General features: G+C 37.7%; 1 protein-coding gene across 3 annotated transcripts in view; it reads left to right on the top strand.

Moving 5' to 3' along the window:
• LOC101861249 (spermatogenesis-associated protein 4) overlaps window positions 1–12666 on the top strand; it is a 23177-nt gene extending 10511 nt beyond the window's left edge. For 2 of the 3 annotated variants that reach the window (XM_035973216.1, XM_005111462.3), the window contains exons 5-6: window positions 2976–3156; window positions 10709–12666. In XM_035973216.1, the coding sequence (XP_035829109.1) occupies window positions 2976–3156; window positions 10709–10827 (300 nt within the window). In that variant the 3' untranslated portion in view covers window positions 10828–12666. Of the gene's footprint in view, window positions 1–2975; window positions 3157–8624; window positions 8659–10708 lie in introns of all 3 variants that reach the window. The other variant, XM_005111463.3, reaches the window with a different exon arrangement.
• Window positions 12667–14566: the final 1900 nt, after the last annotated feature.

Raw genomic sequence — 14566 nt, 5'->3', positions numbered from 1 at the left:
GTGTGTGTGTGTGTGTGTGTGTGCATGTATGTGTGTGTGTGTGTGTGTATGTGTGTGTGTACATATGTGTATGTGCGTATGTGTTTGTGTTTGTGGGGAAGGAGGGTGGGTGGGGGAACAAGAGGTATTTTTGTATAACTTCATATTTGATATAGAGAATATGATTCAAAGTATGATGATGTGGGAGTAGTTCGACATATGAAAATGATTTTTACTGCAGCATTGTTGTTTAGGACTATAATTTTATTGTCAATTTTTAAAAATTTTCTCTCGTTTCCTTTTTCAAGTTTTTAAGTTTCCGGTTGGGGGGAGGCGGTTGGGATGAGGGCATTGGGGTTGGGGGAGGGGGGATGGGGTGTGATGAAGGGTAGTGAATAACTTTGCATAGGATATCTGTTTTACAGAAAATTAAATTTGGTATTTTGGGCTTTGTAAGTGTTGCATTACTGCTAAACAGTCTAAGTAAGTTGTAAGTTTAGATTCTCTTTCACTTTACTGATTCATTTACGTGGGCAAAAGTTACCTTTTCTTGCGAAAACTTGCATTTTTTCATATATTTTATATCCTTTACTATTTTCTTCGATTTCACAGCATCTGGCTTATTATTCATGCATTTTAGATTTGCAGCAGATTGCTTTTTATAGATATCTATATTTATGACAACTTATTTATTTTCTTTCTGTATGTAAGCATGAACAGTTATATGTGAAATCAACTGTTCCTTTGCTTTACTGCTTGTTTTCAACTTTTTAAATCTACATTTTATGTATATATACCAATTCAACATTTTCTCTAGAATGCATGTTGCACAATATTAAGACTACACTTTCCCTTTGATTTGCCAGGCTCTTTTGAAAATGATTATTATTTTGACATACGTGTTGTCTGTGCCACTTTGTTAACAGTTAAGAAAACATAAAAGAATTAGAAGTATCAAGAAATATATAAATTCTTTACACATTTATGAAAGAGATCTTTTAAGATAATAACTGTGGAAAATGATTATTTCGATTATTTCAAATCAAGATTGTGTAATACACTTCATTTTAGCATGAACATGTGCTTTGCAAGTACCGGCTGAACAATATATTCAGTCATCCCTATAAAATACTGACAGGATTTTCATAAAAAATAGGGCAGTCAATTGGTTCTCTCCTCTGAGTGCAAATTTTACTCATCTGACAAGGAACATTTTCTGAGGTTATTAAGGTTGCCTCTTTGTGTTTCCAGAAATTGCAGATTTTTATACATTGCTATAAAATGGGTCACACCTCTCTTTCCTTGCATGCTTCTGCTTTCAAGTGTTCAATATGAAAATATACACACAATTATACATGCACTATTCATATACTGAGATCATACCCGAAAGAGTCTCTCCTTATTTTTGGAAACTTTATCAATTGTTCCACCAGAGATCCAATTGGTATTACTGATTGCTTTTATTCTTTTCTTTGTTTGAATTGCACAATGATCTCAGGATTATACACTCCGTGAAACTTAGAACAGTATTTTCCTCTCTTTTCCGTCTCTGAAGACTTTGAATTAGAGGGTTGTGCAAGGTGACTTGTAGTTTATCTTTATGCATATAATCTGGATTGAAAAAATCTCCTTATTCTCTCCTACCTTTTTTAGCTTGTTTTTAAAAAAATCAAAATGGTCAGATTCCTAAATTTCATTTCAAAACAAAAATCTCCGAGGATAAATACAGCCAAATGTAAATGCTGCCAAAAATACATTTGTACAGCGTAAGCATGCATACTTTTCTTTTTCCTGGCTGAAGCAAAATTCCACAAGTTGTAGCTCCTATTAAAATCATAAATGCTGCACTTACCATCTTCTCCGTTTCACAACTTTGGCATGTTCCTAAAAGATATAGGCTGACTTTGTCAAACTGTCTGGCTTGCTCAAAGGTCTGCCACTTTCTGACAGGTATAAACTTACTCCTACACTCACAGGCATGGTGCTAAATTTTTGTAATACTCTGACGGTCAGTATTGATTTTAAATTTTTACAACGTGCTAGGCACTTGGCAATTTTCGCTGATATCATCACTTTTTCTCTCTGTTATGAATTCTAATTAAGTTTACCTGCCTGCTGAACCATGAGAATATGATACTCCTCTCATGTCAATGGCGATGCTCTCTGTTAATTATATGCAAAGTGTCTGTGTACTATGTGCAAACCCACGGCCATTTCCTACCATATCAATGACATCTATGTAAATTGGGTTTTTTGTTGAAGTAATGAGTTTACTGCTATGATTATCTTATGGTTAGAAGTTGATCTTGAAGGAAAATTTTGCTTGCACTTACAAGCAGAAAGCAATTAAACATTTTAACTCTCTTCTATGTTCAACTGTTTGTTATGCCAGTGTATTCTATTGTTAGATCATTGCAGTCTCAAAATAGAATACCAAATGAATCTGATGCGGGTAAAAACAGAGAATGGAAAGAGTAAATGTGACCATTGTGATATCAATGGAGAAGAGAATGAACCTACGTGAAGCCTTCTCATTCTACAGTTAACTAAACAGGAGGAGAATCTAGTTTGTGCTATGATAACTTTTTAGAACATGTCAGTTTTATAGGAAGATGATAACTGAGTTGCTGTGGTGCTTTGGGGTGAGAAATAAAATAGGAGCTTATGGTACAGAGAGAAATATAACCTTTCGTAATTTTTGCTCCAAATTTTCAGGATTGGCTGTGGAAGCAGAGGCTCGCACAGTTTCTTTAGATGATCATGACTCAAGGGATATTAAGATGCATGCACATATTCTTTCCTTCAGATGGTAAACATGTATTTTTAAAGAGCTGCACTGTTATTAAATGATTACAGAAGACTTTGTAAAAGAACTTTTTCAGCCTGCTTTTTTTGATTGTTTTCGTGTGAAGAAGGTTGTAAACTTTCTTAGGCTTTTGATAGTGTTGTAGTTTGTGATTATGCTTCATCAGTTCTTGTTTTATCTTTGGTTACAGTCTCAGAAAATCATCAATGATCATATTGATCATCGTCGACAAGAGCGAGTGGAGGATCCTGATAGATTTGGGATTAAGCCTACTCTTGGAGACCGCTGTGTCCGACGCCCAGAACCCCCCCAGAAACTTCAGTCAGAGCAGAGTCACCTGACCAATACGACAGACGTGCCCTCTGAGCTTCGTAAGTGTCAAGTGTTTTCAACATAATATTAACAAAGCAAACCAGGGGGAACAAGTAATCATGTATTATTAAATGAATCTTTCAAAGGTTATTGGCATTGATTTTAAGCCTGAATGAATGAATGAATGAATGAATGAATGAATGAATGAATGAATGAATGAATGAATGTATAACGTTTATTTTTACATCTTAAGAATGTGTCGAACTCTATGAAAATTTGTATTTAGTGTGTCTGTGCTGGATTAGTTGATTGTTATGGGTTTTTCAATGATCTCTTCCCAAAATAGGCTTTATTTCAAAAGTTTCATACAAACCATTCATATTATGAGAGTCTCTCAGATAAATGAACAGGCTGTTTCCAACTAGAAAGAGGGTGAAAAGAAAAGTGCAAATTACCTATCTGTCCTTCTACGCATCTTACTACAGTCTAGCATGCACAAAGTGAAATCAGTGAAGAGCGGAAGTCTTTTTGTTATGTAAGCATACTGCTACGAACAAATTTCAGTCTACAGCAAGGGAGATGAATCAAGTTTGACTGTTGAGTCGAAATTGTATGTGAATTATGCCCCTCCTATGCAAACTGGATTTACAGATGCTACGAATATCTTGCTTTGTAGATTTGGGTTTTTGACATCCACCTCTGATAGGATCAGCAGTTTTTCTTCTACCAAGAGTCTCCATTCATACCATGCTCTCGTCATCATCATCATCTTCATCATCATCATCATTGTAAATAGCAGGGAATAAAAAAGGGTTGAGACTTGTAGAATTAAAAAATTTAATACAGGTTCAACGTTTTGCCTGGTAAAGTGCTTCATCAGGAACATGATACAAAAAAAAAGAAACGTCATCATCATCATTGTCACCATCTTTTCTGTCATCACTCTCATTATTGATAGCATCACTGTAGATGAAAACGCTCAATCGGTTTTGTCTAATTTCATACACTTTAATTGAAAAGTCTTTTCTTCTTGATTTATTACAAACATTTCTTGTTTCAATAACATACATCCTTTTTATTAAGCTCATGTCTATATTTTGAGTTGGTGAGTGCTTGGAAGCCAGATCATGACTTGAGATTTTAATATACATGTGTATATAATGTGGCAGTCACTATGACAGTTGAATTCTCCACAAAGCTACTTCAGGCTAATCACTGATCGCATTTCATGATTCAATTTGTTGAGTATAATATAACTTGAAGTCAGCACCTTGTAGAATATAAAGAAAGGAGATTTCCAAATTGTAAAATATCATAATCTCTTTCCCTTTTTTCTTTGGAACAAAATTTGGTTGCAACTGTTAATGATCGTTTGTACATGTTTCTGTAACAAGTTCTTTTTACGAGAGAGGTAGATGTTCTCTGAGGAGAGTTTATGATGCGAATCAGTGAAAACCAAAAGGAAGCTGCTGGGCAGAAGTCTCCACCATCATCCAAGTCCAAGTCTCTCCGGATTGGATTGTGGAACGTTAGGACCCTTTATGAGGCTGGAAAAACTGTACAGATCCTCCAAGAAATGCACTGATACCACCTACTCATACTGGGAATCAGCGAGACCCACTTGAACCAGTCTGGACAGAAGCGAATGAAAGAGGGGGAGCTTTTCTTTTATTCAGGAAATAACAGTGATGGACCACACAGGGAAGGAGTAGGGATGATCATAGCCAAAACAGCGCAAAAGACATTTAGGGGCTGGGAAGCGCACGGTCCAAGAATCATCATGGCCTCATTTGGAACTAAAAAAGAACTCAAGGAAAGAAGTGGTAAGAAGAAGGTCATAAACATGAACATCATACAAGTGTATGCCCCAACCAATGATGCAGAAGTGGAGAATAAAGATGACTTCTACAACCGCCTGCAGAGTGTGATCGACAAACTTCCAGGTAAGGACATCAACATTGTCATGGGAAAACCTAAATGCAAAGGTTGGTTCGGACAATCGTCACTGTGAGAAAATCATGGTCAGACATGGATTAGGAGAATCAAATGACAACGGAGAAAGATTCCCAAACTTCTGTGCTTTCAACAACTTTGTTATTGCAGGAACAATCTTCCCACATAAAAGAATTCATAAGGCCACTTGGGTCTCCCCGGATGGAACAACGGAAAACCAGATTGACCATTTTTGCATTTCCCGAAAGTTTAGAGGCTCACTGGAGGACGTCTGAGTCTTACGAGGAGCAGACGTCGCATCAGACCACCATGAAACTGAAACTGAGAAGGTATGCACAAATCAAAACTGGAAGTCGCCAAAAGTATGAAGTGAGCCTTCTGAAAGATCTAGTAAAGAAGAAAGAATTCAAGTTGGAACTGAAGAACAGATTTCAAGCCCTTCAAGATCTGAATGACTGTGAAGTAAACGAACACTGGGATAAGATAAAAGAGGCAATAAATGCAACCTGCCAGAGCATCCTTGGACCCAAAGTCAACACCAGGAATGAATAGATTTCACAGGACTCTCTAGACAAAATTAAAAGAAGAAGAGAGCTGAAGGCCCAAGTCAACAACTGCCGTACCCGAACTGAGAAATTCGCTGCACAACACGAGTACACCGAAGCAAACCAGGAAGTAAAGAATTCCATCTAGAAGGACAAGAATACCTACCTGAATGGCCTGGCCGAAAAGGCAGAGAAAGCAGCAACAGACGGGCACTTGCAGATTGAACATCAGACAACAAAGACTCTTTCAGGTAGGTTCAGCAAGCCCACTCTACTAGTGAAAGACAAAGAGGGAAAGACTATCTTCAACTGAGAGGGGCAACTGAACCGATGGAGAGAACACTTTGATCAACTATTGAACAGACCACCTCCAGAAAACCAACCAGAAATTCTTACAGCCAGAAATGACCTCCCAATCGCTACGGAACCACTTTCGAGAGAGGAAATTGCTGCAGCTATAAAATCAATAAAAGCACTGAAGTCCCACAAGGCAGCTGGTCCCGACCATATAGCACCGGAAGCCCTTAAGGCAGATAAAGATACATCTGTGGAAATACTCTATGCTCTATTCAAAAAGGTTTGGCAAGAAGAGGAAATACTGTCAGACTGGAAGGAAGGCCACCTTATCAAGCCGCCAAAGAAAGGAGACCTCAGCAATTGTAACAACTACAGAGGCATAACATTCCTGTCCACACCTGGGAAAGTCTTTAACAGGATACTCCTGGAGAGAATCAAGCTGGCTACAGATGAGAAGCTCAGAGGAAACCAGGCAGGATTCCGCAAAAACCGATCATGTGTGGACCAGATCGCTACCCTGCACATCATTGTGGAGGAATTGCTTGAATGGAATTCACCACTAGTGGTCAACTTCATTGATTAGGAAAAAGCATTTGACAGCGTGGACAGGGAAACTCTGTGGAAACTCATGCGCCATTATGGAATACCTTACAAAATCGTCAAGCTTGTGAAGACATCCTATGATGGAACAAACTGCCTAGTCTTCCATGAAGGACAGCTCTCAGAACCATTCCAGGTACAGACAGGAGTGCAACAAGGATGCCTGCTCTCTCCTTTTCACTTCATGCTTGCAATTGACTGGATCATGAAGAAAGCCACCAGAGGCAAACGAAATGGAATACAGTGGATCACTTTGCAGCAGCTGGACAACTTGGACTTCGCCGATGACCTTGCACTGCTCTCTCACACACATGCTAAGATGCAAGAAAAGACCAAGGAACTCAACAGCCTATCAAGGAGTGTTGGCCTACGTATACACGCGGGCAAGTCGAAAATAGTCAAGCTAGGAAAAGTGTCTAGCCCTGCTTTGACAGTGGAAGACAATCCCCTAGAAGAAGTGGACTCCTTTACCTACTTTGGAAGTGTCACCGATGGTAAAGGTGGAACCGAGGCAGACGTAAAAGCAAGAACCGCCAAGGCAAGGTCAACATTCAAGCAATTATCAAAAGTCTGGAAAGCAAGAAACATCTCACTGCACACCAAGATGCGACTATTTAATTCCAATGTCAAGTCTGTGTTCCTCTACAGCTGCGAAACTTGGAAGACAACAAAGACAGTGCTGAATAAAGTCCAGACTTTCATCAACAGATGAATGAGGAGTATCCTAAGAATTAAGTGGCAGGATAGAATAAGAAATGAAGAGCTATGGGAAAGGACAGGACAAAAAGACATAGAAGTAGAAATAGGACTAAGAAAGTGGCGTTGGATGGGACACACCTTCAGAAAGCCCAGCGGAAACATCACAAGACAGTCACTGCAATGGAACCCAAAGGGAGCACGAGGCAGGGGTAGGCCACGAGAGACATGGAGGAGATATGTGGAAAGGGGCATGAGAGAGATGAAGCTCACTTGGAACGAGCTAGGTAGGATGGCCCAGGATAGAGATAAATGGAAGGAGCTTGTATGTGGTCTATACCCTGCCAGGGGTGAAAGGCATTGATGATGATGATGTTAATGATCGTGGTTTTCTGGCTTTTATCTTTTGTGATGAGAACATTTTGTGAACAGTGTCTTTAGTGTCATGGTTAGGCGTTCTGCCCCTGCTTGCATAAGATGTGAGGTCAATTCCTTCGCTAGAAAATCTGTTTTATCGAATATCTCCTTATCTACTGATGTTTAATCCTCTCTAGCCCTGGGTTAGCCCTGATCAGTAAGGCCAAGGTCAGACACATACACCTCTTAAAATTATCTAAATTGTCTTTTGTGTGGAAGGGGGGGGGGGGTGTAACTGATTTTCTGTTGATTAAGTGAATTTAAAGTAGTAGTAAAAGCCGTGAAGTGATAGTTCAAGTTACTCTTCAGATGAACAAATAATAATAATAAATAGCATTTGTATAGCGCATATCCCCGCTTAACAGCAGGCTCTATGCGCTTTACACTATATTATTACCCCAGCAGACCACAGAGCACTCCGAAACATTCTCAGCTTCCCGGGAAGCATACAGTGCAAGCAGCTGATTAAGCGCTCAAACACTAACAAACTGACAAGATCTTTCGCTGTCTGTAGCCGGGTACCCATTCCCACCTGGGTGAAGTGAGGAAAATTCGTGTAAGTGCCTTTCCCAAGGACACAACATCGGGCCCCTGACGGGATTCGAACCCACGACCTTACGGTTGCGAGTCCGAGAGACTAACCACTAGGCCACCGACGCCACAAAGAAAAGAACTCTCTTGATGTGTTTAGAAACAAACTGACAACTGAAGAAACATTCTTTTCTTGGTAAGAAATAGAAAGTGAGAAGAGTTAATGTCTGAAGAAAACAATGTAAAAGGCAAAACTGGGGATGGTTGGAGGGTGCTCTGATGTGGTTTGCTCCTTTTTTCCTAGCAAACACCTGTCTTCCTTATTTCGTCTCCTTCTTTTTTATGTGTTTGTTACTCTCTTGGAACACCCCTAATCTTCGACACTTATATGGCCTTACTGTGTTGCGATTGTGCTGTAAAACACTTACTAAAACAAAATGTAAAAGGGTGAAACTCCAGCAAATGTTCTCTTGCTTTCCTCTCCTCAGAATGGAAACTACTGTGGTGTCTTACCCCCACTGAGTACTTTCCACTTTCCAGTGTTTTGTCAAACTTGTTTGCATTTAACTTTCTTTTATTCACCAACATTTATTTTATAGCCTTTTAAAAAGTTCTTTTCATTTTTAGACATTTAAAAAGTTGTTCCTTGTCCAGTGGTTGTCTTTACTGAACTTTATTTGTTTCGCATTTGTTTGCCTTGTGATGGGCTAGTTTCACGTAGGTCAAGTTCAAGTTCAGCTAGATTCGTTTATAAAGTTGGACTTAACATCAACTTGTTTCTGTCATTTTGACCAATCTTCTTTGAGAAAAATGAAATTTTTATGTCCCCTGGCCTCTTTAAGGTATCTTTCATTATCTGTTCTGATTTATTTATTTGCTAACAGCTGATGGGCAAATGATTCATGAACACGACAAACACATGATGATGCAGCTCCTCGTGTCTAAGGGAAGATATCAGCAACTTTGCAGTAGTGGCTATTGCTTTTGGCACTATTATTGAAGAAAATTTTATTCTTAATATTATTGACTAGCTCTTTCTTTCTGGTAGGATACTGTATCCAACACAGCCTGGGTTGTTCCTAGCAGTAGCAGCGTCAAAGTATCTAAATTGAAATGATCTAAATTGTGTCAAAGATGGTGTAAAATAGTTACAAGATCTGAACAATCCTTAAGAGAAATCAAGTGCTCCAATTTCAAAATGATCTAAGTTGTCGCTTGAAAAGAATTATAGAAGTGTACTTGACCGTGAAAAGTGCAATTTGAACAAGTTTGTTCTGAATGGTTCTAGTCTAAAAAAGCAGTCCCATGCCTGAACATAGAAACTGGAAGATTCTACACTTAAAATGTACAAACAGGACATGTTGTCAAAATTAGGTTAGTGCACAACACCTCACTGGTGGGGTGCTACTCATTTGTCTTATCCTTCCTGGCATAGGAGCAGTCTGTATTATATGTATTAACTATGTCTTCTGTTCAGCTCATTTTCATTTTGACTGTCTGTGATATCTTTGTTGTTCGTCCTTCGATGTCATATAGTAATGATCTGTATGTAAGAGCTGATTTATCTCCCTTATGTGTATATATACATATATATATATATATATCCGTCTTTCAACTCGGATGCTGTATCTCGCTCGGTCTATGTTGTTCCTGACAGGTAATCTGCAGCTGTCTCCGTAAACATGCTAAATTGTGTTGATAAGGGTATAACACATTTACCGTAAACATAACAACCTTTCTTGTCAAAGTATTGACCACGGTTCCAGCCCACAGTATAAAAATCTCCTTTGATGTGACTTATTAGGGTCGGGGGACAATGTTTTTTTGTTGTTTTTTTAAATAAATAAATTATAGTTTTCAGGTTGCATTTTGTAATATTCTTGACTGTTTGTGTGGGAATCAATTTTTGTAGCTTTGCACTTCTACTTCTACTTCTAAATCATATGCTCTTCCTATGTTATACATGCTATGTGCAGTTGAAACATTTAGAAGAAAGTCTTTTTGCGCCAGGAATCATGAAAAACTTTTTTTTTAATCTCTACTTTGAAAAAAAATCACAAGAGAAAGTCAAACTCAGTAATACCACATTCAAAGACAAAAGAATCCCTTCAATTCTGTTGCAACAATAAAAGGGCAGTTATTCCAACCCAAATGTCAAGTAACTGCACAAACCCAAAAGCCTTGGTATTTTGGAAAAAGGATTTTGCTCTCTGCACACAAAGGGCGAGAGTTTAGTTCTTTCTGATGGAATGTGTCCAACACAGCCCACAGTCCTAAATGACTTAATTTTGTCTTTGGGAGGCCTACATTAACAAAACAAAAATTGAAAAGAGCACTCTCTACCTGTGCAAATCAAAAAGCACACACGTGGAAAACTAAAATGTTAAAAAGCCTACATTCTGTGTACACCAAAAACACACCCAGCCTGCAAATGGAAAGATGATATATATATATATACTATATATATATATATATATATATATATATATATATATAAACTTGTAAGCCAAAAATATCAAACACTTAATTGTGCAACCAATACTGACATTATTTTTTCATTGTTTATCTCCAGCTGCTGATTCTACCAACGAACGTCCCCTGACCAGAGAGCACAGCGTCCACTTCAAGGAGGTGGAGGTCAAGCAGATGGACAAGTCAGCCTTCTACCAGTTGCCCATACAAAGTTATTAATCTCCTCACTTTATGTTCTCTTACAAGTCAGGAGCCAGTGTATCACAAGCCTATAGAGAACCTAGGACCCATTTATATTAGTATGTGAATAGAATAAAAAGGTAGATGAGATGACCATAAAATGAGAAATAAAAGGTCTAACCAGCTGCTCAGTTAAGTGTTCTAAGTACAACAAATAAAGGGCACAAATACTGTCTGACTGCTTGACGTTGCATTTTTTTCTTTTGAAACAAAAAAAAAATGATGAACTCAGTGACTGACAATAATTAATCATGATGTTTGACCTTTGGGAAAAAACTGCTATATCTCTTAAAATGCTTTAACGATCAAGATTTTAAGGTCTAATGAATCAAAATTTTACTTTCCACCATAATGAAAAGCATAGGGCCAATGTAAGCATGTACTTCTTTAGTCCAGTAAAAAAACCAGGACAGAAATATTTATTGTATTTAATTTCCATGTGTATGTCAGTTCGTATACTTTAAAAAAAAACAACAACCCAAGTTGCAGGTAGGTTTGTGTGAAGAAACTGGTTCAAATTCAGGGATGACTGGTAATGCCAAGTTAATTTACCAGTTACTGGCACATTTTTTAATCTTAATTTTAAATCATGTAAGAATAAGTTCTTGTCTATGATCAGAGTAGTCTGCAAGGATAAGTGAAAATGGCTTAACACAATGTCTGTCATACAGCTAGCAGATTTCTTGCTTTACATTCTCTTTATTTTATAAGGAATAGGAAAAAAATTCCTGTACCCTGAATATGGATAAAATCAACCTCTCTATTTAATGTCCTATCCAGGGTATTGCCAGTATATAAATGGTTTATAGTCTTGTTGCCCTTCCGAAGAAGATCCCAGCAGTTGCATAGCTGCCTTGGATGGCCAGTTTATTCCATTTTACCCTTTCAGTCTCTGGGGCATGTATAGTAGATTGCTGGCATAAACTGCTTTTGCTCTTGTAATTTCCATCTTTGCTCAGTGCCTAGTAACCTACTCATTAGGAGCTGGACAGGTGGAGGAAAATAGGTATCTTTCATGAAGGCACAGCATACTGCCACGGGCAGCCAAGAATGGAACCAAACATTTTCTTTTCACTGCAACCTGAACATCTTAATCACAATGCTCTATAGTAGACTACCCCTCTAGTCAGAGAGGCTGAGAGATTATTTCATTTTCCAGTTTTCCTGTGACCAAGCTTAAAGTAAGTATTACTTCAGTAGGTTACAGAAAACAGTTTTACAGAAAACGGTGATGTATCAGTGACGTCAAAGTCCAGAAACATAGTAACATGTTTTAAGATCTTCTTGTTATTTGATTTTATTTTCAACTGGGCGTCCACAACTGCTTTATCAATAAATGTATCTTTACCAAAATATATTTTTCAAGATATTCAGCAGTCAACAGTGATGTGCATCATAATACAGTCAAACTGCTGATAGATTGTTACACTTATATATGTCAATGTTTTTATTTGTTTATCTTGTGATATTTGCTATCCTTCAACTGCCTGTGTATAATGTTATAACTATAATCACAGGCAAAGTTCTCTTTATTATTATACCCCTAAAAGTCTTTGCACGATTTTCTTGAAATGCAACATTCCAAACTTACACCCATAACATGTTGTACTTCAAAAGAGAAAGTTTTATAATCTGACTGCAATAAGTTGTGAACTTTTGTGGACTGAAGTTGAGAGATCACAATTCTTTCATTTCAAATGGTTGTTGACACCCTATCAGTATGTGTGATAAATGGAATGTTTTATTCTTTTATTTTCTGTTGTACTCAGTGTCATTTGCTCACGGCGTTGTTAGAATAAATTATTGTTTCGATGCTGATGAATGGTTTGTGTGATTTTATTGTCTCTTAAAGCCCAACATGTCTCAAAGAACAATTAATTTTTTCTATTAAGTGAAAAAAAAGCAGACCAACATGATAGCGGGGTTTTTTTTACGCAGAGACAAAGATAGTACATAACAAGATGGTTCACTCAGCCAAAAAAGTGTCCGCAGGAAGTATGCTCTTTGCTTCAGATGGCGCTGCGGTCTGTTTTGAAGCTCTCTTTCGTTTTTCCAGAAGAAGAATAGGAATAGCACCTCCTTGCGTGCGCAGATCGACTGCTGTTCATCAGCAGTTCGGGTACGTTCAGTGCGTAGTTTTAGGTTTTTTTTTAATTTTAATGACCTCTCGCCTTTCATTCTAAAGTCAAATTAAACGAAGAAAACCATCACCCTTTCCTCCGGAAGAGGTTTTTTGTCAGCGTAACCATTTTAAAAAAGCGTTCTTCCGAAATTTATCCCAAAACATGCTAGTTTCACTTTGATTTTTAAAAACTCAAGTAGGGTAACTCTGTTCGCAAAGTGCGCTTTTGTGAAGAGGGCGCCACCAAATTTTGAGGACACTTTTTTAATTGGCTCAAAGAGAGAAGTGGCCCATCTTGTTATGTACTATCATTGCGCAGAGATAAAGCAGAGACGAACAGACACTATAGTGAGAGAGAAAAATAAGGGCTCTCCTGTTCACACCTCCCAAGCATACATGTATATCGCATCTTCATATTAATGATGCGTGTCTGCATTTGACTCAGAAAGTACTGCTTGTGCCACGTATGTGAGGCAGCGTGGTTGAAATCAGGCGCTCGTCAAAATAATGAAAGTTGAGAAACTGGTCTTTTTCCTTAGGTTTGGGAATTTTTATAGATTTTTTTTTTTTGGCTCAGCACCTTCCATCATGTCCATTAAAGAACACATTTCTGTGTGGATTGCACTGAAAAACGTCAATTAAAGGCATACAAAAATGTACATTTTCTGTTTCCGTGGACTCTCAAATAAAAGGAAATAAACTTAACTTTGGTGGCCATTTTCTCGCTAATTTTACCTCTGAGACCTGGCGACCCCCACCTCCATGAATCGCACACATCTCAACTTGTATCAAAGATAAATGGATATTTTTTCATTAATAGCAAGACAAATGAAAAAGCTTTAAGGTGATACCATTAACTCCAAGAGCTCAAAAATTTATGAACGCTTAATTCCATTGCATCGTGATACATATATTATGATGTCTATAGCTATACATGTGTATACAATCCGAAAATGTACTAGGCCTACAGCTTGTGCCAAACTTATTGTCATACCTCAATATAAACATGTGTATACAATCCTTTAGGCCAGCCTATGAAGCCATGGACTTCAACTTCCTTAATTAAGGCACCAACGAAGAAAGCAGTTGACAGAGCAGTGGCAAAATGAAGCCTTTTATAATGCATATGATGATGATGATGATGATGATAATAATAATAATAATAATAATAATAATGATAATAATAATAGTAATAGGCCTTCTAAAATAAGTAGCGCATATTCAAGCTCAACAATATGTTCTACACTCTATATATGCGCTCCTCAACTTTGATTCATTATCCCCCTCCCCCCTCTAGCAGACCCTAAAAGTGTCAGAAAAAGTGGTATGGGTTTAATGTACCTTTCAACACTATATATATATATATATCATATATATATCAAGGAAACCTGTTCAAAAGTCAAGAATGTCCTGTAGGGATTTGACACAAGGCCATTATAGGCCTATGCATCGTCGTAATTACCAACTCAGTGATAGATCTAGATCTAGTGGATCAGGATTTTAAAAAAAATATTAAATACAAAATTTTAAAAATTAAATAATCAGCTGCCCAACTAACAAGGGTATTTTTTCTTTATAAATATCTGGCGTGCATAC

Source organism: Aplysia californica, unplaced genomic scaffold (assembly GCF_000002075.1).
Source record: "Aplysia californica isolate F4 #8 unplaced genomic scaffold, AplCal3.0 scaffold01062, whole genome shotgun sequence".
NCBI classification, from domain to species: Eukaryota; Metazoa; Mollusca; class Gastropoda; order Aplysiida; family Aplysiidae; genus Aplysia; species Aplysia californica.
Note: the sequence above shows the minus strand (reverse complement) of the source record. Positions and strands in the feature narration are given on the sequence as shown.